General features: G+C 44.2%; 1 protein-coding gene and 1 long non-coding RNA gene across 2 annotated transcripts in view; one reads left to right on the plus strand and one right to left on the minus strand.

Annotated features, from left to right (window-relative positions):
- LOC129863389 (uncharacterized) lies at nucleotides 1–9,460 on the plus strand. The gene is made up of 4 exons (XM_055935344.1): nucleotides 1–232; nucleotides 8,099–8,443; nucleotides 8,681–8,781; nucleotides 9,000–9,460. Exons 1-4 carry the CDS (start codon nucleotides 115–117, stop codon nucleotides 9,225–9,227), a joined length of 792 nt encoding a protein of 263 aa, XP_055791319.1. The 5' UTR covers nucleotides 1–114; the 3' UTR covers nucleotides 9,228–9,460.
- The window catches only part of LOC129863393 (uncharacterized), a 20,835-nt gene continuing 3,223 nt past the window's right edge, over nucleotides 7,818–25,429 (minus strand). The window contains exon 2 of the long non-coding RNA XR_008760958.1: nucleotides 7,818–10,125. This is a non-coding gene — a long non-coding RNA (uncharacterized LOC129863393). The remainder of the gene's footprint in view (nucleotides 10,126–25,429) is intronic.

The raw sequence follows: 25,429 nt of genomic DNA on the forward strand, positions 1-25,429 counted from the left end.
CACACACACACACACTGATTGTATTTCTTGGTGTGCCATCTGTGTTTCTTGTTGGACCCTTCTCACTCTCTGGCGTTGAATCTGTCATTTCCTGTCATTTCATAAAGCTCAGAGATGTTCTCCATCCCCCCCAACATTGCTGTATTTCCCATCATGAGTGTCAGTACTAAAGAGTGTCTGCTTGTCCACTACTGGTCCTCAGCACCACTGGTCCTCCTGCTCCTCTGTTCTGGTAAGAGACCCAAGTTCCCACTGGAGAGAGACTGTGTTAATAAATGTGTTATTAGACATTTTGTTCTGATAAGGTATAGAGTATAGGTCCTGACAAATCTATTCTGACTGGTTCTCTCTGTGTACGAATATGCCTACATTTCTGAGCTAATTAGTATTGGTGATAATTCTATAAAGAAAAGAAGAGGACTTGTTGTAAATTAATCATGAATACCACGCAACTAAGACTGTGGAAGATCACAACTGATTATCAACAGGGTCACTGCATAGTACAAACATGTACAGCAATTAGGAACAAACTATTGTCGACCAGAGCTGAAATGACAGGACAAATTCAATACTCTACTTTAACAAAAAATGTACAGCATTCAGATCCCTTCATTTTTTCCACATTTTGTTACGTTACGGCCTTATTCTAAACCAGATTAAATACATGTTTATTAATCCTCATCAATCTACATACAATACCCCATAATGACAACGCTAAAACAGTTTTTTTTTAGAAATGTTAGAAAATGTATTATAAAAAAACGTAAATATCACATTTACATAAGTAATCAGACCCTTTACTCAGTACTTTGTTGAAGCATCTGTGGCATTGATTACAGCCTCAAGTCTTCTTGGGTATGCCACGACAAGCTTGGCACACCTGTATTTGGGGAGTTTCTCCCATTCTTCTCTGCAGATCCTCTCAAGCTCTGTCAGGTTGGATGGGGAGCGTTGCTGCACAGCTATTTTCATGTCTCTCCAGAGATGTTAGATCGTGTTCAAGTCCGGGCTCTGGCTGGGACATTCAGAGACTTCTCCCAAAGCCACTCCTGCGTTATCTTCAAATCAAATTTTATTGGTCACATACACATGGTTAGCAGATGTTATTGCGAGTGTAGCGAAATGCTTGTGCTTCTAGTTCCGACAGTGCAGCAATATCTAACAAGTAATATCTAACAATTCCACAACTAATACCTAATACACACAAATCTAAGTAAAGGAATGGAATAAGAATATATGAATATAAACATATGGATGAGCAATGTCAGAGCGGCATAGACTGAGATGCAATAGATAGTATAGAATACAGTATATACAGTTGAAGTCGGAAGTTGACATACACTTAGGTTGGAGTCATTAAAACTCATTTTTCAACCACTCCACAAATTTCTTGTTAACCTCTCTAGGGTATGTGGGACGGTAGCGCCCCACCTCGTCAACAGCCAGTGAAACTGTAGGGCGCCAAATTCAAACCAACAGAAATCCCATAATTTAAATTCCTCAAGCATACAAGTATTTTACACCATTTTAAAGCTACACTTGTTGTAAATCCAGCCAAAGTGTCCGATTTCAAAAAGGTTTTACGAAGAAAGCACACCAAACGATTATGTTAGGTATGAGCCAAGTCACAGAAAAAGACAGCCATTTTTCCAGCTAAAGAGAGCAGTAACAAATAATAGAAATAGAGATAAAATTAATCACTAACCTTTGATAATCTTCATCAGATGACACTAATAGGACTTCATGTTACACAATACATGTATTTTTTGTTCGGTAAAGTTCATATTTATATCCAAAAATCTGAGTTTAGGCAGGACGCTACGTTATCACTTGGCAAAAAGCCTGAGAAAATGCAGAGCGCCAAATTAATATTAATTACTATGAAAGTTACTATAAAATCAAACTTTCATTAAATCACACATGAAAGATACCAAATTAAAGCTACACTGGTTGTGAATCCAGCCAACATGTCAGAATTCAAATAGGCTTTTCGGCGAAAGCATACGATGCTATTATCTGAGTATAGCACGTTCACAAAGAGAGAGAAGCATATTTCCTGCAGGCGCGACACAAAACGCAGAAAGAAAAATATAATTCATGCCTTACCTTTGACGAGCTTCTGTTGTTGGCACTCCAATATGTCCCATAAACATCACAAATGGTCCTTTTGTTCGATTAATTCCATCGATATATCCAAAATGTGCATTTATTTGATCCAGAAAAACACAGGTTCCAACCTGCTCAAACATGAGGACAAAATATCTCAAAGGTTACCTGTAAACTTTGCCAAAAAATGTCAAACTACTTTTGTAATATAACTTTAGGTATTTTTTAACGTTAATAATCGATAAAATTGAAGACGGGATGATCTGTGTTCAATACAGGATTAAAACTAAATGTAGCATGCCTTTTGGACATGCACTTCAATCAAACACGACACCTGGAGTGACTCGACTTCAAGATGACCGTATTTCTTCATTACACAAAGGAATAACCTCAACCTATTTCTCAAGACTGTTGACATTCAGTGGAAGCCGTAGGAACTGCAAGCAATTTGCTTAGAAATCTGGTTTCCCAATGAAATCTCATTGAAAAGACAGTGACCTCAAAAAAAATATCTGAATAGTTTGTCCTCGGGGTTTCGCCTGCTAAATAAGTTCTGTTATACTCACAGACATGATTTAAACAGTTTTATAAACTTCAGAGTGTTTTATATCCAGATCTACTAATAATATGCATATCTTATCTCCTGGGGATGAGTAGCTGGCAGTTGAATTTGGGTATGCTTTTCATCCAAACGTGAAAATGCTGCCCCCTACCCTAGAGAAGTTTTAACAAACTATAGTTTTGGCAAGTCGGTTAGGACATCTACTTTGTTGACACAAGCAATTTTTCCAACAATTATTTACAGACATATTATTTCACTTATAATTCACTATATCACAATTCCAGTGTGTCAGAAGTTTACATATACTAAGTTGAATGTGCCTTTAAACAGCTTGGAAAATTCCAGAAAATTATGTCATGGCTTTAGAAGCTTCTGATAGGCTAATTGACGTCATTCAAGTAAATTGGAGGTGTACCTGTGGATGTATTTCAAGGCCTACCTTCAAACTAAGTGCCTCTTTGCTTGACATCATGGGAAAATAAAAAGAAATCAGCCAAGACTACAGAAAAAAAATTGTAGACCTCCACTAGTTTGGTTCATCCTTGGGATGAATTTCCAAACGCCTGAAGGTACCACATTCATCTGTACAATCAATAGTACGCAAGTATAAACACAATGGACCACGCAGCTGTCATACCACTCAGGAAGGAGATGCGTTCTGTCTCCTGAAGTGCAAATCAGTCCCAGAACAACAGCAAAGGACCTTGTGAAGATGCTGGAGGAAACAGGTACAAAAGTATCTATATCCACAGTAAAACGAGTCCTATATCGACATAACCTGAAAGGCCGCTCAGCAAGGAAGAAGCCACTGCTCCAAAACCGCCATTAAAAAAGCCAGACTGTGGTCTGATGAAACAGACCACAGTCTCTGGTCTGATGAAACAAAAATAGAACTGTTTGGCCATAATGACCATCGTTATGTTTGATGGAAAAATGGGGGTGCTTGCAAGCTGAAGAACACCATCCCAACCGTCAAGCATGGGGGTGGAAGCATCATGTTGTGTGGGTGCTTTGCTGCAGGAGGGACTGGTGCACTTCACAAAATAGATGGAATCATGAGGGAGGAAAATGATGTGGATATATTGAAGCAACATCACAAGACATCAGTCAGGAAGTTAAAGCTTGGTTGCAAATGGGTCTTCAAAATAGACAATGACCCCAAACATACTTCCAAAGTTGTGGCAAAATGGCTTAAGGACAACAAAGTCAAGATATTGGAGTGGCCATCACAAAGCCCTGACCTCAATCCCATAGAACATTTGTGGGCAGAACTGAAAAAGTGTGTGTGAGCAAGGAGGTCTACAAACCTGACTCAGTTACACCAGCTCTGTCAGGAGGAATGGGCCAAAATTCACCCAATTTATTGTGGGAAGCTTGTGGAAGGCTACCCGAAACGTTTGACCCAAGTTAAACAATTTATAGGCAATGCTAACAAATACTAATTGAGTGTATGTAAATTTCTGACCCACTGGGAATGTGATGAAATAAATAAAAGTTTAAATAAATCCTTCTCTCTACTATTATTCTGACATTTCACATTCTTAAAATAAAGTGGTGATCCTAACTGACCTAAGACAGGGCATTTTTACAAGGATTAAATGTCAGGAATTGTGAAAAACTGAGTTTAAATGTATTTGGCTAAGGTGTATGTAAACTTCCGACATCAACTGTAGAAGCTGATTTTCAGTCTCTAGGTCCCAGCTTTGATGCAGCTGTACTGATCTCACCTTCTGGATGGTAGCTGGGTGAACAGGCAGTGGCTCGGTTGGTTGTTGTCCTTGATCTTTTTAGCCTTCCAGTGACATCGGGTGCTGTAGGTGTCCTGGAGAGCAGGTAGTTTGCCCCCGGGGATGCGTTGTGCAGACCGCATCACCCTCTGGAGAGCCCTGCGGTTGTGGGCAGTGCAGCCCGACAGGATTTCCGACGGGATGCTCTCAATTGTGCATCTGTAAAAGTTTGTGAGTGTTTTAGGTGACAAGCCACATTTTTCAGCTTTCTGAGGTTGAAGAGTTGCTTTTGCGCTTTCTTCACCACACTGTCTGTGTGGGTGGACCATTTCAGTTTGTCAGTGATATGTACGAACTTTCCACTTTCTCCACTCTTTGCCCATCGATGTGGATACGGGGGTGCTCCCTCTGCTGTTTCCTGAAGTCCACAATCATCTCATTTGTTTTGTTGAAGTTGAGTGGGAGGTTATTTTCCTGACACCACATTCCGAGTGCCCTCACCTCCTCCCTGTAGGCTGTCTCGTTGTTGATAATCAAGCCTAGTACTGTTGTGTCGTCTGCAAACTTGATGATTGAATTGGAGGGAAGGTAGGTGGGGAAGGTAGGAAACAACATCTCCACTTCGCTGATACTCAACATTGGGGCCCCACAAGGATGCGTGTTCAGCCCCCTCCTGTACTCCCTGTTCACCCATGACTGCGTGGCCATGCATGCCTTCCCTCCAATTCAATCATCATGGCAACGCAGTCACGGGTGAACAGGGAGTACAGGAGGGGGCTGAACACGCATCCTTGTGGGGCCCCAATGTTGAGTATCAGCGAAGTGGAGATGTTGTTTCCTACCTTCCCCACCTGGGGGCAGCCCGTCAGGAAGTGCAGAACCCAATTGCACAGGGTGGGATTGAGACCCAGGGCCTCAAGCTTAATGATAAGCTTGGAGTGTACTATGGTGTTGAATGCTGAGCTATAGTTAATGAACAGCATTCTTACATAAGTATTCCTCTTGTCCAGATGGGATAGGGCAGTGTGCAGTATGATGGCGATTGCAACGTCTGTAGACCTATTGGGGCGGTAAGCAATTTGAAGCGAGTCTAGGGTGACAGGAAAGGTGGAGGTGATATGATCCTTGACTAGTCTCTCAAAGCACTTCATGATGACAGAAGTGAGTGCTACGGGGCAATAGTCAGTTAGTTCAGTTACCTTTGCATTCTTGGGTACAGGAACAATGGTGGCCATCTTGAAGCATGTGGGGACAGCAGACTGGGATAGGGATAGATTGAATATGTCTGTAAACACAACAGCCTGGTCTGAGTATGCTCTGAGGACGCGGCTTGGGATGCCATCTGGGCCGGCAGCCTTGCGAGGTTTAACACGTTTAAATGTCTTACTTACGTTGGACACGGAGAAGGAGAGCCCACAGTCCTTGGTAGCGGGCCGTGTTGATGGCACTGTATTATCCTCAAAGTGGGCAAAGAAGGTGTTTAGTTTGTTTGGAAGCAAGACGTCAGTGTCCGTGACATGGCTGGTTTTCCTTTTGTAGTCCGTGATTGTCTGTAGACCCTGCCACATACATCTTGTGTCTGAGCCGTTGAATTGCGACTCCACTTTGTCTCTATACTGACATTTTGCTTGTTTGATTGCCTTGCGGAGGGAATGACTACTCTGTTTGTATTCTGCCATATTCCCAGTCTACATGGTTAAAAACAGTGGTACGTGCTTTCAGTTTTGCGCGAATACTGCCATTTATCCACGGTTTCTAGTTAGGGTAGGTTTTAATAGTCACAGTGGGTACAAAATCTCCTATACACCTCCTTATAAACTCAATCACCGAATCAGCGTGTCTATCAATATTATTCTCTGAGGCTACCTGGAACATATCCCAGTCCTGGTGATCAAAATTATCTTGAAACGTGGATTCCGATTGGTCAGACCAGCTTTGAATAGTCCTTAGCACGGGTACTTCCTGTTTGAGTTTCTGCCTATAGAAAGGGAGGAGCAAAATGGAGTTGTGGTCAGATTTGCCGAAATGAGGGTGTAAAGGGCCTTGTATGCATCGTGGAAGTTATAGTATCAGTGGTCCAGTGTTTTTCCAGTGCGAGTGCTTTGAAAAGTTATCCTAGATCAGGATTCATTGTTTGAATGGTAAGATGCCAATCATTTGAGTGTGTGGGGTACAAAAGGGGGTACAAGAGATGGCAACATATTTATGATTTAAATTAAATCTGAAATTTATAAAATGCATAATATTTTATGCCAGGCCTTTAATATACTGTAGACTAGATTTGTTTGGGTAAGGGGAGCAGTATTCATAGGATAAAGCAATATATGCTGATAGAATTTAGATAGGCTTTTTCTCAAATTTGCTTTTTAAAAATTCCCAGCTAAAATAAATGCAGCCTCAGGATATATGGTTTCCAGTTTGCATAAAGTCCAGTGAAGTTACATGAGGGCCGTTGTGGTATCGGCTTGAGGGGGCTTATACACGGCTGTGACAATAACCGAAGAGAATTCTCTTGGGAGATAATACAGTCGGCATTTGATTGTGAGGAATTATAGGTCAGGTGAACAAAATGGCTTGAGTTCCTGTATGTTGTTACAATTACACAATGAGTCGTTGATCATGAAACATACACCCCCCCCCCCCCCCCCCCCTTCTTATCCCCAGAGAGATGTTTATTCCTGTCGGCGCGATGCACTGAGAATCTCGGTGGCTGTACCGACTCTGACAGCATATCCCGAGAGAGACAAGTTTGCGTGAAACAGCAAGAGTTGAAACGGCAAGAGTTGAACTAGCTTGTGCAATATATATTTGCAATATTTATTTGTCTTTTGAGGGGAATTCCAGTGTAAGTACTGCATTTACTGTAATACGAAAAGGCAAACGGAAAAACAAACACCGATAATTAAACAATTAAATGTACAATATCAAACAAGATCATATAAATCATACAATCCCTGATGTCTCTCTGGAGATTTCGTCAACGTTGTTATCTAGGGACTGGACATTAGTGAGTAATATACTCGGAAGCGGTGGGTGGTGTGCGCGCCTCCAAAGTATGACTAAGCTGTGTGCTTAGGGTCATTGTCGTGTTGGAAGGTGAACATTCACCCCAGTCTGAGGTCCTGAGTGCTCTGGAGCAGATTTCCATTTAAGAATGATGGAGGCCACTGTGTTGTAGGGGAAATTCAATGCTGCAGAAATTTTGCTACCCTTCCCCAGATCTGTGCCTTGACACAATTCTGTCTTGGAGCTCTACGGACAATTCCTTCAACCTCATGGCTTGGTCTTTGCTCTAACATGCACTGTCAACTTATATAGAAGATGTGTGCCTTTCCAAATCATGTCCATCAATTGAATTTACCATAGGTGGACTCCAGTTAAGTTGTAGAAACATAAAGGATGATCAATGGAAACATAAGGTATCTGTTTTTAGATTTAATACATTTGAAAAAAAATCTAAATACATGTTCTCACTTTGTCATTATGGGGTATTGTGTGTAGATTGTTTTTTTAATTTGATCCATTTAAGAATAAGTCTGTAACGTAACAAAATGTCAAAAGGGGAAGGGGTCGCAATACTTTCCAAATGCACTGTATCTCTAATTTTACATAATTATAGAGAACAAAGTTAGAAATGTGTGCCAAAGTTTTCATGATGATGTAAGATCATCCCAAAATAAGACCCCCCCCCCATCCCCTCCAGGTTGTTTTGCAGACAGCAGGGTAAGAACTTCTGGTAACATCACAGCAAAGATTGGTCATCCTGTGACTCTGTCCTGTGAGCCGTCTGGAGACGGGAATGTGTCCCAGGTTGAGTGGAGGATTGGAGGGTGTGATGGCCGTAGGATTCTGGTTTCTAACACAAACAACCCAGTTGTCGTGGAGCAGGACTATATCGACCGTGTCTCTGCTGTGACGATGCGTGGATTCATGTTACTAGGGACACAGAGGAATGACGCTGGGCCGTACTGCTGTTCTCTCACAACCTTCCCACTTGGGTCTCTGAAATGTCACCTTTTTTTGTATCTTAGTGAGGACCCACAAACAGGTACGGCCCACCTTCACCAACTCCAAACCAGGCTGACATGTACCTCACATATTTCTATTCTACGCCAAGTTGTTCTGCCATAGAAGCACCTAGTCACCAAGATGACACCCATAGCCACCACGCGCGTGCTTGCTTTTTGAACTCTCACACTAACTTATACATCAGCTATTGTAATAATCTGAACAAGGATGTAGAAAAGATAAGACATTTCTAACTAGTTCCCTCCTGTTTTGTCAGCCTTCAGTGAATCTCCTCTCATAATGATTGTGTCCATTGCGAGTGGGATTCTGGGAGTGCTGGTGCTGGGAGGGACCATAACAGCACTGTTGCTCTGTCAGGTGAGACTCTCACATCTACCCATAACTCCTCTCTCACTTCATAGTTATTTCAATGGTTCTGAGAGAGGGCTAGAGATAATTCTCTAATGCCCTTAGGTGGCTATAATCGGAACTGCAGTGTAGCTTGGTGGCTGCGATTGATACATGTTGTGACGCCAAGCTGCTATACAACCCCATTTCTCTCCAAAGTGTTTAATGGAACGTTCCCATATTCACAGAGGTGTAGAAGACCAGTGCAGGACCCTGTTCATGTGGCAGTTCATCCAGGGGGACTTCCACAAAACCCCCCCTCCATCCTCCAGAAAAGCCAGGACAATGCTCCCCCACCACAGAGGAGTAACAGTGAGGAGGAGGAGGAGAACGGGGAAATGGATTACTTGAACGTTACAGTGCTTCGCCTCCCCAGAATTCCAGCTACTGCCTCCTCTGCCTTGAGGAAGAGCTAGAGAATACTGCACTCTCATACAAACAGAATAAAATACAAACAAAGACATGTATTGATAAAGACACAATATACTGTATACACACTTACTGACACAAAAGCAGTTAAATATTTGGTTTGGGACAATTTCCAGTTTAGCATCTCCCCTATTTTGAAGTAAAGATTTAATGTTAGATTTGGTCATTGTAAAACCAGTCTTATTGTGCCGGCTCTGCATCCTAAATATCTTGTGTTTTGTAATAAAAAGGAATTCAATGTCTCTCAAACGCACAGAATGGCCCTGCAGCATAATTTAAACAGTCACACTACACTATTAGAAAAAAATGGTTCTTTGGCTGTCAATCAATCAAATGTATTTATAAAGCCCTTCTTACATCAGCTGTTGTCACAAAGTGCTGTACAGCAACCCAGCCTAAAATCCCAAACAGCAAGTAATGCAGGTGTAGAAGCACGGTGGCTAGGAAAAACTCCCTAGAAAGGCCAGAACCTAGGAAGACACCTAGAGAGGAACCAGGCTATGAGGGGTGGCCAGTCCTCTTATCGCTGTGCCAGGTGGAGATTATAACAGAACATGGCCAAGATGTTCAAATGTTCATAGATGACCAACAGGGTCAAATAATAATAGTCACAGTGGTTGTCGAGGGTGCAACAGGTCAGCACCTCAGGAGTAAATGTCAGTTGGCTTTTCATAGCCGATCATTCAGAGTATCTCTACCGCTCCTGCTGTCTCTAGAGAGTTGAAAACAGCAGGTCTGGGACAGGTAGCACGTTCAATGAACAGGTCAGGGTTCCATAGCCGCAGGCAGAACAGTTGAAACTGGAGCAGCAGCTCGACCAGGTGGACTGGGGTCAGCAAGGAGTCATCAGGCCAGGTAGTCCTAAGGCATGGTCCTAGGGCTCAGCTCCTCAGAGAGAGAGAGAGAAAGAAAGAGGGAAAGAGAGAGAATTAGAGAGAGCATACTTAAATTCACACAGGACACCGGATAAGACAGGAGAAATACTCCAGATATAACAGAATGACCCTAGGCCCCCAACACAAACTATTGCAGCATAAATACTGGAGGCTGAGACAGGAGGGGTCGAGAGACACTGTGGCCCCGTCCGACGATACCCCCGGACAGGACCAAACAGAAAAGGATATAACCCCACCCAATTTGCCAAAGCACAGCCCCCACACCACTAGAGGGATATCTTCAACCACCAACTTACCATCCTGAGACAAGGCCCGAGTATAGCCCAGGAAGATCTCCGCCACGGCACAAACCCAAGGGGGGGCGCCAACCCGGACAGGAAGATCACGTCAGTGACTCAACCCACTCAAGTGACGCACCCCTCCTAGGGACGGCATGGAAGAGCACCAGTAAGCCAGTGACTCAGCCCCTGTAATAGGGTTTGAGGCAGAGAATCCCAGTGGAGAGAGGGCAACCGGCCAGGCAGAGACAGCAAGGGTGGTTCGTTGCTCCCTCCAGTGCCTTTCCGTTCACCTTCACACTCCTGGGCCAGACTACACTCAATCATAGGACCTACTGAAGAGATGAGTCTTCAATAAAGACTTAAAGGTCTGCGTCTCTCACATGGATAGGCAGACCATTCCATAATAATGGAGCTCTATTGGAGAAAGCCCTGCCTCCAGCTGTTTGCTTAGAAATTCTAGGGACAGTAAGGAGGCCTGCGTCTTGGTACCGTAGCGTACATCCAAGCATACCACCTGCCAACTTGACCCTATATCCAAAAAGCAGGTCAATGCTTAACATTTGAAAAACATCTCTCCAAATGGGGATACTTCCTGAATCTCTTAAATTGGCAGTAATTAGACATCTAAAAAAAAAACTACAAAACTTGATCCAGATGAACAAAAAAACTATAGGCCGATCTCAAACCTCCTCTTCCTTTCTAAGATACTAGAGAAGGCCATAGCCCAGCAGCTGACATCGATTTTAAATTCACACAGTATATTTGAAACCTATCAAGACGGTTTTAGACCATTTCACAGCACTGAGACTGTACTTTTCAAGGCAGTAAATGACCTCCTGCTGTCCTCTGACTGTGATGATGTCTCTATTCTTGTTCTTTTAGATTTAGGTGCTGCTGTAACGGGTGACGCTCTCCTCATCCTCGGACGAGGTGAGGAGAGAGGGATCTGAAGACCAAAACGCAGGCTTTGGGAAATAAGCCATCTTTTATTTAATAACGATGATGGCAAACACGAAACGAAACAAACACTTTCAAAACTACAAAATAACAAAACGACGTTGACGAGACCTGAACATAAACTTACATAACTAAACATAAACTTACGTACAGGAAACAGACGACATCGAAACGAAAACGAAACAAACAAACGCTACAGTCCCATGTGGTACGAACATAACATACGGACACAGGAGACAATCACCCACAAACAAACAGTGAGAATGCCCTACCTAAATATGACTCTTAATTAGAGGCAAACGCAAACCACCTGCCTCTAATCAAGAGCCATACCAGGCAAACCGAAACCAACATAGAAACAGATAACATAGAATGCCCACCCAACCTCACGTCCTGACCAACTAACACACAAAAACTAACATAAATAGGTCAGGAACGTGACAGCTGCCTTTGATACGATTGATCATGCTATTCTCACTAAGAGGCTAGAAGACTTGCTTGGTCTACAAGGACAGGTTCTCAATTGTTTTAAATCATACCTCTGAGCGGTATCAATTTGTTCAGATGGGAAATAATTCATCTGAACTTTCCAAGGTTGAATGTGGCGTTCCCAAGGTTCTTTGCTCGGATCCCTTTTATTTTTCTTGTACATGCTACCCCCTGGTAATGTCATCTGTTATTACAACATGCACGTTCATTGCTATGCTGATGATACCCAATTGTATTTATATTTTAAACCAGACAATGCTTTACAGTCAGCCCACCTTGGGTCTTGCTTCACAGATATTAACCAATGGATGGCAAACAACTTATTGCTTTTAAACTCTGATAAGACGGAAATAATACTACTTGGTCACAAGAAACGTACAAAGTGGCAGACCTCGTTCTCTTTTAAAGCACCTCAGTTGTGGAACAGCTTGTCCTGTCAGGTAAGGGGTTGACACCATTGAGGTTTTTAAATCGCTTTTAAAAACCCACCTTTTTAGCCGGGCTTTTTTTGCTTTCTATTTCCTTTTATTGTTGTAATAATGTAAAAAGATTCTAAATGCACTTGAAATAAAGTTTGGTTTAGATTTGATTTATGGGGATATCTGGGGCCTGCTTCTCTGTGAGGCTGGCTCAGGGCAGGCAGGGGCCTGCTTCTCTGTGAGGCTGGCTCAGGGCAGGCAGGGGCCTGCTTCTCTGTGAGGCTGGCTCGGGCAGGCTGGGGCCTGTTTCCCTGTGAGGCTGGCTCGGGCAGGCTGGGTCCTGCTTCTCTGTGAGGCTGGCTCGGGCAGGCTGGGGCCTGCTTCCCTGTGAGGCTGGCTCGGGCAGGCTGGGGCCTGCTTCTCTGTGAGGCTGGCTCGGGCAGGCTGGGGCCTGCTTCTCTGTGAGGCTGGCTCGGGCAGGCTGGGGCCTGCTTCCCTGTGAGGCTGGCTCGGGCAGGCTGGGGCCTGCTTCTCTGTGAGGCTGGCTCGGGCAGGCTGGGGCCTGCTCCTCTGTGAGGCTGGCTACAGTGCTGAAGAAAAATCTAGGGTTCTTTTTGTTATCTATTAATTTAGAGAAGTAGGACGCATGCTGGGGCTTGCTTGTATTCGATGATGCTGTCTTGCCATGGCAGCCGGTATACCTCAAGCTTGGAGGAATGCCATTTATGCTCTAGCTTTCTGGCGGCACACTTCAGGGCTCGGGTATGGTCAGTGTACCAGGGGGCAAGCTTTTCTAGGGTACATTTTCTCTTTCTAATAGGTGCCACTGTATCTAGGGCGGTTGTAAGAGTAAATCATCCGTCATGTTGTTTCTATGTGATAACTGAAAATGGTCTATTCATTAATTTTACATTTTAGTAGACATTATATTCCAGAGCAATTTACAGTAGTGAGTGCATACATTGTAATAGATTTTGTACTGGTCCCCAGTGAGAATTGAACCCAAAAACCTAGCATTGCAAGCGCCATGCTCTACCAACTGAGCCACATCATCTCATCACATCACATCATCACAAACCCTTTGATGTCTCAATGTACTCAAATACTGTATTGAACATTGTTTTCTTTCATGGTGATGGAAAGTCTACAGGTACAAACCTAGATGACCATCCTATGTTCAATACAGTAATGTACATTTAAATTAAGTGGTTTGTAAGGATGGTAAATTAATACTGCACAAAAAAAGGATTGTTTTCTATGTTATTTGATCAAGAAAAATATTTAATTTCATGTGGATGTTATGGGTCTTTTCCTATCACGTACAATCAATTGAATTTACCACAGGTGGACTCCAATCAAGTTGTATAAACATCTCAAGGATGATCAATGGAAACAGGATGCACCTGTTTCGAGTCTCACACAAAATGGCTGAATACTTATGTAAATAAGGTATTTCTGGTTTTGTTTTTTATACATTTGCAAAATGTATAAAAACCTGTTTTTGCTTTGTCATTATGGGGTATTGTGTGTAGATTTCTGAATAATTTAAAAATATATATATTTTAGAATAAGGCTGTTATGTAACAAAATGTGGAAAAAGTCAAGGGGTCTGACTACTTTCCGAAGGCACTGTAAATGTTTGAGGACAGGGTTTTGTTCTTTCTGGATTCCATTAGAACGACGATCGCAGAGAAAGGGACAGGGCAACAACTCTTACAATTCCAACTAATGAATCCTGCAAGATACTGTTGTTAATACATTTAAAGAAATATATTTATATATTTTTTTTACAAATTAAGGGGTGCACCCCTACTTCCCGTGGCTTTGCACGGATACATTCTGAGCAAAGCCAAAAGACTCTATAAGAGAGGAAAACACTATTCCCAGAGCATCACTGTTATTGTCCACTTGTACATTAAAATCACCTACAAATACTATTTTGTCAGATAGGATTACAAGGCTTGATAAAAAAAATCTGCAATTTCTGTCAAAAACGTAGTATAAGGACCAGGTGGTCTATAAACAGTGCCAATAATACAATCATTCAAATAGTATTTTGCCATTGGCATAGTATAGTTCCGAGTGAGTACCTCAAAGGAGTACAAGTCAGTAGCAGCAGTAGGTTTTAAACGGTGTCCAGGCTCATGTATCATGGCTATCCCACCACCTGATTCACCAGATGTCTGTGAGTTTAAAAAAGCCATTGGAGATGCCTCATTTAGAGACACATACTCATCAAGTCTCAGCCAGGTCTCTGTTAAACTCATACTATCTATCTTACTGTTTGTAATACCAGCTTTAGGACTGAGAGATATAATTTGCAATAGGCCAAGTTTGATAAATTGTTTAGGGCCTCTAGCAGAGATGTGATGGGTTTGTATGGTAATGAGATTACTCACATTTGATCCAGGCTGTTTTTGTAGTCTTTGTAGTCTGGGCCTGGGGTATACAGGTTGGATGGAATTTATAAAAGTTTACAAAGGCACAATGTCTTCACTACAGACAGTCAGTCTTTAAAACAGCTGCCAATGTTGCTTGAGAGTAAACTTAGATGTAGCCCATCCCTTAGGAGAACCCTCTTTGGTTTCAGGTAGAACCAGTTCCATGTAGAACCCTTTTGGGTTCCATGTAAAACCACCTGTGGAAAGGGTCCTACATGGAACCCAAAAGGGTTCTACCTGGAACCAAAAAGGGTTCTTCAATGGTCAACCAAAGAACTCTTTTAGGTTCTATATAGCACATTTTTTTTCTAAGAGTGTACAGTACACCTCACTGCTCTTCACGCTGGACCCAGTCACTGTATCTTCCACTGTAATGATGAGCTCTAGGTGAGATGAATGACCAGGAGATGAACGTAGTGTAGTATCAACACTGATATGTATGAGTACATCACTCAGGTTAGGATGCTAGCAGACAGAAAGGTGATTGTAAATGGTCTTTACTTGCTAAAGCCCAGAGCCCACATTACGTCAAGTGCAGTGGCACTCCGGCGACCCCTGTGGCAGAAGACCACAATGCTGGGATCCTCATTAAGAGGGCCTCGTACTCTGAACTGGTCTGGGCTCAGCCTCAGAGCCTCCTGCAGTACCCGAACTGTTAGTAGTAGTTCACTTTATTGACCCAAAATGGGAAATTGATTGGACGTAATCCTGGCTCCACCACAATGTCCCGTCCCACTGGACACACACTGGTTGAACTAACTAGCAGTTTAAAAAATACATGACAACATGAATCATAACAACAGCAAGTACATTTCAACCCTGAGGGGTATACTACAAAGCAGGATCAATGAGTTAGCCAGCTAACATGCCTAAATATTCTTAAATAACTTTTTATATTTTAGAAAGATCAGCTTGAAATTGGCATGGTCTAATTGACTGAGCAACCAAAAATACATATCTAAGTTTAGTTTTCGTAATGAACCAGAAAATCTATAGTTATTTCTGGTTGTTTATTGAAATTAGCTGTCTAATTGAATCTGCTTTGTAGCATACCCCTATGGTAACACCTGTTAAAGCGCTGTAAACAAACAAACACAAAACATATATGTGGTGTGTGTGTGTGTCTCACACTCCACTGGGCACAGACGTCAATTCAACATCTGCTGTATTTCACGTTGGTTCAATGTAATATGGAAACAATGTTAGTTCAACCAGTATGTGCCCAGCGGGGCAGAACATTGTGGTGGAGCTAGGATTACGTCCAGCCTCAAACTCATCTGGATTGCGGACATCAAACAGTTGGATACTGCTGTTGGACAACATGGTTTTCAACTGCTTTTACACCACCTCAGAATCTACAAAAAAAAACACATTAAATCAGACAGTGAGGACAATAAAGTAAGATTAACATTTTAGAGCAGTATTCAACAGCCATATATAAGCCTCATTGGATTATCAGAGGGAGTCACCAGTAGAAACCCATGTCTATTATGCTGACATGAATCAACCATATTCAGGTGGTCAGTTATTGGTGTTAAATGCATCTACCCTATTCAGGTGGTTGGTTATTGGTTTTGAATGGATGTTGAAACAAAGATTTTAGTTCTATTGGAAACAGAGGCTGGGACACAGGTGGCACCAGCCTGCATGCCTACAGGTGTCTCTCTGTCTCTGTCTTTCTCTCTGTCTTTCTCTCGCTCTCTCTCTAACAATTCAATTCAAAGGGCTTTATTGACATGGGAAACATAATGCCAAAGCAAGTAAACTAGATAATAAACAAAAGTATAATAAACAATATAAAATGAACAGTAAACTGCTGCTGTGATGGCACACTGGTATTTCACCCAAAAGATATGGGAGTTTATCAAAATGTGATTTCATTTTGAATTCTTTGTGGATCTGTGTAATCTGAGGGAAATATGTGTCTCTAATTTGGTCATACATTTGGCAGGAGGTTAGGAAATGCAGCTCAGTTTCCACCTCATTTTGTGGGTAGTGTGCACATAGCCTGTCTTCTTTTGAGAGCCAGGTCTGCCTACAGCAGCCTCTCTCAATAGCAAGGCTATTCTCTCTCCCTCTCGCTCTGGTGTAATTGTAGCCTAGTATACAAGTACACAGTCTTGGCCAGGATGCAGGTGGGTGTAGTTGACAGGAAATCTATCAACCATATCAACATACAAAAGGGATAGTGGTTTGTACAAAATTTTGCAACACATTTTCTGGGGGTTAGCCTAGGGACATTCACATGAATACCCATATTTCAAAGATGATTAGGCAGAGGTGAAACCTTGAGTTGATGCCACTCTACTGACTGTAGGCCTTCACATTGTCAAAATGACTGAGCAGTCATTGACTTCCATTACACAATCTACTAGACTCATGGAACTCATACAAACCAACTTTTCTATAATCATGCACATTTTTCAGTTCACCTAATTAGTGAATTGTAGGCTAGTTTGTCCCGATAGTGTCTCAGATACCCTGGCTAGAAATGTGCATGGCCTATTTGACAACAGACAATAAATACACTATAAATTAGCATACCGGTAGGCCTACTGTAGATGCTGCACCTGTCACGAGTAAACAGATAGACTTGTGGTCGAAGGCTCCTCGTAGTGCCCCAGGTTTCACGTCACACATACTGTCGAGCGCGCCACCACAGTGCGTCGCCACGGCAACCAGTGGGAGCGCTAGTAGCGACGGCGTGCACACTACGATAATAATCTTCTGCATTGTTGAATGTCGCCTGACATTTTTTTCCTAACATTTTTCAATGTCTCCTAGAGTTGTTTAGGCCTGAGTGTCGAAGTTCATGTTTCCCCTCATTGTAGGCTGCCTCCCCCACCCTGCATGTGGGAACGGTTGCGGGGCATTGGTGACTCACACAGTTTCACATTTAAATAATATAATTTCTACGTGGTTACCATGTTCTCAGAATATTCAATATTAATGTTCTAGACACGTTTCATTGGAACGTTGCAAGCACATTCCTGTGTCCAGTTTTCTGAGGGTTGTGAGAATATTCCATCAACGTCACACTCAACCTACACAGAACACGGTTGCTATGTTCTACAAATATAAGATCATGTTCTAGACACGTTCTACTAGAACGTTGCAAGAACATTCCTGTGTCCGGTTTTCGGAGGGTTAGCAGAATAAGATTTCGACCCGCAGCAATAGAATAAAATGATTCGCACTCTGCTAGTTATGCTTCCAGTGTAGCAGGTCTCATTGGACAGGAAAATGCGCAACGCTCGCTCACCATTAAAAATACGTCGTTTTATTAGACAAATTTAAAAGCTTGGCCTTCAGAATAATCAAAGGGAATGGACAAGTTCATATAGGGCATGGGGGAGACTATTAGGGAGAAAATTCTCTTCAACTGGTGGTGCTAATGAGAGACTGTCGTAGACCAAACAGGTTGGTAGTCAGGGTGTGGTGTGCTATGGTTAATGTCTCCACCTAGTGATGAAAAATCTCACATTCTAAATGAGATGTCCAACACTTTTTTTTCGAGATCCTGGTCATCTGGAAACGTTACATTGATTACATTTGTTTTACTACAAGGGTGACCTAAAGTCGCTGAGGTCCTGGATGTTCCTAGAGCACAACTACTGAGCAAGCCCACAAGCCCTAGAGAGCAAGACCTCCTATCCAAATGGCCACTACCTATACCCAAAAGTCCAGAACTACTAAGCATCATTAAAAACATTGTCATGTTCTATGCTCAGACTCAGCTCTAGGTAACACCTAGGTAGAATCAGCCTCCTGCGGACACCTGATCTATATTTTACATCTAGTTACGCACTAGAATGTGTGAGCACCGAAGGGCCATTTTACTTGCTGAACCCAACAGCCCAGTGGCCCTCCATTTCAAAGAGAGAAGACACTCACTTTGTGAGTTTTTTTATTTTGGAATTGAACAAGTCAGTAAAAACAAACGCTGTGGTGATGTCGACAAACACCGAAGTTCCAGAGAGACATTCTGGATCCATTCCTTAGACACTTTAGTCCCCTGAGGTCTTAGTCTAGAGAAGGACTATAGTATGCTTTTGTGAAGTGCCCCATCCCTTTGTTGGTCCAGTGACAACCCCCCATTTCCACTTCTTGTTTACACATGGAGCTTACTAGTTTACTAACTGTTGTCCAAACCACTTGTTAAATTTCTTTGCCTAAGCTCTTAATGTTTATAGTTGTTAGCCCTAGTTTTGCTTATTTAAGCAATAAGACCTGGGGGGGGGGGGTGTATATGGCCAATATACCGTGGCTAAAGGGCTGTTCTTAAGCACGACGCAACGCAGAGTGCCTGGATAAAGCCCTTAGCCGTGGTATATTGGCCATATACCACAAACCCCCGAGGTGCCTTATTGCTATTATAAACTTGTTACAAACGTAATTAGAACAGTAAAAATAAATGTTTTGTAATATCCGTGGTATACGGTCTCAAAAAAGTGATGACTCAGGAAGAGTGATGTTCGGTGAGGCAACGTCCTTGGTGAAAATCTTGAAGTTGAGCTTAAAAACAACCAACCTAAAGCTATTCGTGTACTATTCATGTGCTTCTACACCTGCATTGCTTGCTGTTTGGGGTTTTAGGCTGGGTTTCTGTACAGCACTTCGAGATATTAGCTGATGTACGAAGGGCTATATAAAATAAACTTGATTGATTGACCTAGTAAGCTAACATAGCTAGCACTCATGTCAGGTAGCTAGCTACAGTTAGCTATAGCTGGCTAGCTAGTTTTATAGTTTGGTCATTTATTCCAATACATTTCAGAATTCCCTGAAATATGTTTATGAATCTAGGTACGCTGTAACGGTTTTCCTCCTCCTCTTCATCCGAAGAGGAGGAGCAGGGATTAAACCAAAATGCAGCGTCTTGAGTTGACATAATTTAAAGAAAAGACGAAAACACGAACTTCACTATAAACTAACAAAACAACAAACGGAGTAGACAGACCTGGATGACGAACTTACATAAACACGAAGAACGCATGAACAGGAAAATGCCTACATAAAACGAACGAACATACAAACAAACCGAAAACAGTCCCATGTGGCGCAACGACATACACTGACACAGGAGACAACCACCCACAACAAAGTGTGAAAACACCTACCTTAATATGACTCTCAATTAGAGGAAACGCCAAACACCTGCCTCTAATTGAGAGCCATACCAGGCAACCCTTAAACAAACATAGAAACAGAAAACATAGACTGCCCACCCAAACTCACGTCCTGACCAACTAACACATACAAAACTAACAGAAACAGGTCAGGAACGTGACATACGCTTTATTATCTCATCACTACGAGACTACGCCAATTTGCCAATGCTAAAATCAATGTCGTTTATATATTTTTAGCAAACTGTGTTAATAGTTTTTTTCCCCCCACATGCCTAAAATGCAGCCTTGTTGATTAACTTTGACCCTTCGCGGCCACTAGAGTTTGACATGTGAAGGGAAAAGGGGGATACCTAGTCAGTTGTACAACTGAATGCCTTTTTATTTTTTATTAACAACAAATCAATACAGAAAGTACATGAGGGAACACAAGTATATATAGATTATATACAATGGACAATCGAGCTAGGGGGTACAATATAACATTACAATTACACAAGGACCTTAAGGGACATACATACACTTACTGTCAGGACCCGTTTACGAACTCGGGTCTCCGGTGTGAGAAACAGTTACTTAACAAACTGAGCCACTAGTAGTTTTTTTTGTTTGTAAATTTGTTAACAAGTAGGTATGTGTGTTCCAGACAATCCAGAATAGATTTTTGGCTTATATCCAAATGTATTGATAGTGATTGTGTTACTACAAATACAGTATCTGTACTACTCCCTCACAGACCATAGGGCCATTTACATTGATATCAAAATATTTACCCCTGATACTAACCTTGGCAGAGCATCCTACTGGAAGCTAAATAGCTCATTATTAAATAATTATATAGTTAAATTTGAGGTTAAAGATCTGCTCTCACACTTTTGGGAAAGGGCTTGTAAAGAAAAATCTTATTGCAAGAACTGGGAGCTCTTTAAATTTGAGGTATCCAAATACTTTTGAAAATATGGTAGAGTGTGCGGCTCTCCTTTATTTTCTAATCTTGCTAAGACCTGAAGAGCTGAGGAGGAAAAGGTGATCATTAAGATAACTTCCCTTTCTCAGAGGTCCCCAGCCGGCCTCTCGGGGGAGGAGAAGATGGAACTAATTGAGTTACAAAATAAACTGGATAATATATATAGATTAAAAGCAGAAGGAGCCTTTATTAGATCTAGGAAAAAATGTATTGAGGGAGAACAGAATTCATCTTATTTCTTTAGACTTGAGAAATTTCACTCTAAAAATAACACTATCCATAAATTAAACAGTGATGGTGTTATTACAGATGACCAAAAATTAATCGCTAAATACTGTAGCAATTTTTACAGAAAATTGTATAGCTTTACGTACTGTCAGGAATCCACAGATTTTTTTTTAACTCACTGAATAATGTTTACTCTGTCAGTGATATAGAATCTAAACAGTCTATCAAACATCTAAAGAACAATAAATCACCAGGTGTTGATGGAATTACATCAGAATTTTACAAATTATTTTCTGAACAAGTAGCTCCCTTCCTATTTGAAGTATTTTTAGAGAGTATTAAAAACAATGTTCTTCCTCCTACAATGAGTCAGGGGTTAATAACACTGATACCCAAGCCTAAAAAATAAGTGCTGCTCATTGATAACTGGCGTCCAATTTGTCTTCTTAATAATGACTATAAGATATTAGCTTTACTACTTGCAAAAATAATTAAAGAAGTCCTGGATGCAATCATTGATGAAACACAGTCTGGCTTCATGACGAACAGACATATTTCTAACAATGTGTAACGGCGTTCCTCTCTCTCTTCATAAGAAGAGGTGGAGTAGTGATCGAGCCAAGGCGCAGCGGGTTGTGAATACATGATGATTTATTAAATAAACAAAACAGACAAAGACGAAAACGAACTATACTTGATATAACTAACAAAATAACAAAACGATGTAGACAGACCTGAACAAACGAACTTACAAATACACGAAGCACGCTGACACAGGAACAGACTACATAAACGCACGAACAAACCGAAACATTCCCGTATGGTGTAACATCGACACAGACACAGGAGACAATCACCCACAAACAAACAGTGAGAACACCCTACCTAAATATGACTCTTAATTAGAGGAGAATGCAAAACACCTGCCTCTAATTAAGAGCCATACCAGGCAACCAAAACCAACATAGAAACAGATAACATAGACTGCCCACCCAAAACACATGCCCTGACCTAAACACATACAAAAACAACATAAAACAGGTCAGGACCGTTACAGAACCCCCCCCCTCAAGGTGCGAACGCCGGGCGCACCAGCACAAAGTCCAGGGGAGGGTCTGGGTGGGCAGTTGACCACGGTGGTGGCTCCGGCTCTGGACGCTGTCCCCACACCACCATAGTCACTCCCCGTTTCTGTCTTCCCCTCCCAATGACCACCCTAAAACTCACATCCCCTAAATAAACGGCCAGCACCAGGAGAAGGGGCAGCACCGGGACAAGGGGCAGCACCGGGACAAGGGGCAGCACCGGGACAAGGGGCAGCACCGGGACAAGGGGCAGCACCGGGACAAGGGGCAGCACCGGGACAAGGGGCAGCACCGGGACAAGGGGCAGCACCGGGACAAGGGGCAGCACCGGGACAAGGGGCAGCACCGGGACAAGGGGCAGCACCGGGACAAGGGGCAGCTACAGGATAAAGAGCAGCACCGGGATAAGGGGCAGCACCGGGATAAGGGGCAGCACCGGGATAAGGGGCAGCACCGGGATAAGGGGCAGCACCGGGATAAGGGGCAGCACCGGGACAAGGGGCAGCACCGGGACAAGGGGCAACACCGGGACAAGGGGCAGGTCCCGGCTGATATACTCTGGCAGATCCTGGCTGAGGGACTCTGGCAGGTCTATGCAGGCTGACGGCTCTCGACGCTCATGGCAGGCTGACGGCTCTCGACGCTCATGGCGGGCTGACGGCTCTCGACGCTCATGGCGGGCTGACGGCTCTCGACGCTCATGGCGGGCTGACGGCTCTCGACGCTCATGGCGGGCTGACGGCTCTCGACGCTCATGGCGGGCTGACGGCTCTCGACGCTCATGGCGGGCTGACGGCTCTCGACGCTCATGGCGGGCTGACGGCTCTCGACGCTCATGACGGGCTGACGGCTCTCGACGCTCATGGCGGGCTGACGGCTCTCGACGCTCATGGCGGGCTGACGGCTCTCGACGCTCATGGCGGGCTGACGGCTCTCGACGCTCATGGCGGGCTGACGGCTCTCGACGCTCATGGCGGGCTGACGGCTCTCGACGCTCATGGCGGGCTGACGGCTCTCGACGCTCATGGCGGGCTGACGGCTCTCGACGCTCATGGCGGGCTGACGGCTCTCGACGCTCATGGCGGGCTGACGGCTCTCGACGCTCATGGCGGGCTGACGGCTCTCGACGCTCATGGCGGGCTGACGGCTCTCGACGCTCATGGTGGGCTGACGGCTCTCGACGCTCATGGCGGGCTGACGGCTCTCGACGCTCATGGCTCTCTGACGGCTCTGGCTGCTCATGGCTCGCTGGCGGCTCTGGCAGATCCTGTCTGGTTGGCGGCTCTGGCAGATCCTGTCTGGTTGGCGGCTCTGGCAGATCCTGTCTGGTTGGCGGCTCTGGCAGATCCTGTCTGGTTGGCGGTTCTGGCAGATCCTGTCTGGTTGGCGGCTCTGGCGGATCCTGTCTGGCGGGCGGCTCTAGCGGCTCCTGTCTGGCGGGCGGCTCTAGCGGCTCCTGTCTGGCGGGCGGCTCTAGCGGCTCCTGTCTGGCGGGCGGCTCTGTAGGCTCATGGCAGACGGGCGGCTTTGCAGGCTCATGGCAGACGGGCGGCTTTGCAGGCTCATGGCAGACGGATGGCTCAGACGGCGCTGGGGAGACGGATGGCTCAGATGGCGCTGGGGAGACGGATGGCTCAGATGGCGCTGGGGAGACGGATGGCTCTGGCCGGATACGGCGCACTGTAGACCTGATGCGTGCGGCCGGAACTGGAGGCACCGGGCTAAGGATAAGCACCTTTCTACTAGTGCGGGGAGCAGGGACAGGGCACACTGTATTCTCAAAGCCCACTCTATACCTGATGCGAGGTACCGGCACTGGTGACACCGGGCTGAGGACAAGCACATCAGGATTAGTAGGGGGAGAAGATACAGTGTGTTCAGGGCTCTGGAGACGCACAGGAGGCTTTGTGCGTGGTGCCGGAACTGGAGGCACCGAACTGGATACACGCACTACAGAGAGAGTGCGTGGAGGAGGAACTGGGCTCAGGAGACGCACTGGTAGCCTAGTGCGTAGTGTAGGCACTGTAGGTACTAGGCTGGGGCGGGGAGGTGGCGCCGGAAATACCGGACCGTGGAGGCGTACTGGCACTCTTGAGCATTGAGCCTGCCCAACCTTACCTGGTTGAATGCTCCCGGTCGCCCGACCAGTGCGGGGAGGTGGAATAACCCGCACCGGCCTATGTAGGCGAACCGGGGAAACCATGCGTAAGGCCGGTGCCATGTATGCCGGCCCGAGGAGACGCACTGGAGACCAGACGCGTTGAGCCGGCCTCATGACACCTGGCTCAATACCCAATCTAGCCCTACCAGTGCGGGGAGGTGGAATAACCCGCACTGGGCTATGCACTCGTACAGGAGACACCGTGCGCTCTACTGCGTAACACGGCACCTGCCCGTACTCCCGCTCTCCACGGTAAGCCTGGGAAGTGGGCGCAGGTCTCCTACCTGCCCTTGGCCCACTACCTCTTAGCCCCCCCCCAAGAAATTTTTGGGTGTTACTTACGGGCTTTTTGGGCTTCCGTGCCAGACGCGTTCCCTCATAGCTCCGGTTCCTCTCTCCGGTAGCCTCTGCACTCCTCAGTGCCTCCAGCTGTTCCCATGGGAGGCGATCCCTACCAGCCAGGATCTCCTCCCATGTGTAGCAACCCTTTCCGTCCAATATATCGTCCCATGTCCATTGCTCCTTCTTTTCCTGTCCCTTACTCCATTTACTCCGCCGCTTGGCTCTGGAATGGTGGGTGATTCTGTAACGGCGTTCCACTCTCTCTTCATAAGAAGAGGTGGAGTAGTGATCGAGCCAAGGCGCAGCGGGTTGTGAATACATGATGATTTATTAAATAAACAAAACAGACAAAGACGAAAACGAACTATACTTGATATAACTAACAAAATAACAAAACGATGTAGACAGACCTGAACAAACGAACTTACAAATACACGAAGCACGCTGACACAGGAACAGACTACATAAACGCACGAACAAACCGAAACATTCCCGTATGGTGTAACATCGACACAGACACAGGAGACAATCACCCACAAACAAACAGTGAGAACACCCTACCTAAATATGACTCTTAATTAGAGGAGAACGCAAAACACCTGCCTCTAATTAAGAGCCATACCAGGCAACCAAAACCAACATAGAAACAGATAACATAGACTGCCCACCCAAAACACATGCCCTGACCTAAACACATACAAAAACAACATAAAACAGGTCAGGACCGTTACACAATGTCAGACTAGTATTAGACATACTTGACTACTCAGACCTAATAACTGAGGATAGCTTCA

The sequence above is a fragment of the Salvelinus fontinalis genome, chromosome 10, assembly GCF_029448725.1.
Source record: "Salvelinus fontinalis isolate EN_2023a chromosome 10, ASM2944872v1, whole genome shotgun sequence".
Taxonomy (NCBI): Eukaryota; Metazoa; Chordata; class Actinopteri; order Salmoniformes; family Salmonidae; genus Salvelinus; species Salvelinus fontinalis.

Coding starts and splice junctions, on each gene's coding strand:
- LOC129863389 (XM_055935344.1), top strand. CDS start 115: ATGTTCTCCATCCCCCCCAACATTGCTGTATTTCCCATCATGAGTGTC. Junction 233..8,098: donor CCTCCTGCTCCTCTGTTCTG/GTAAGAGACCCA, acceptor CATCCCCTCCAG/GTTGTTTTGCAGACAGCAGG. Junction 8,444..8,680: donor TAGTGAGGACCCACAAACAG/GTACGGCCCACC, acceptor CTGTTTTGTCAG/CCTTCAGTGAATCTCCTCTC.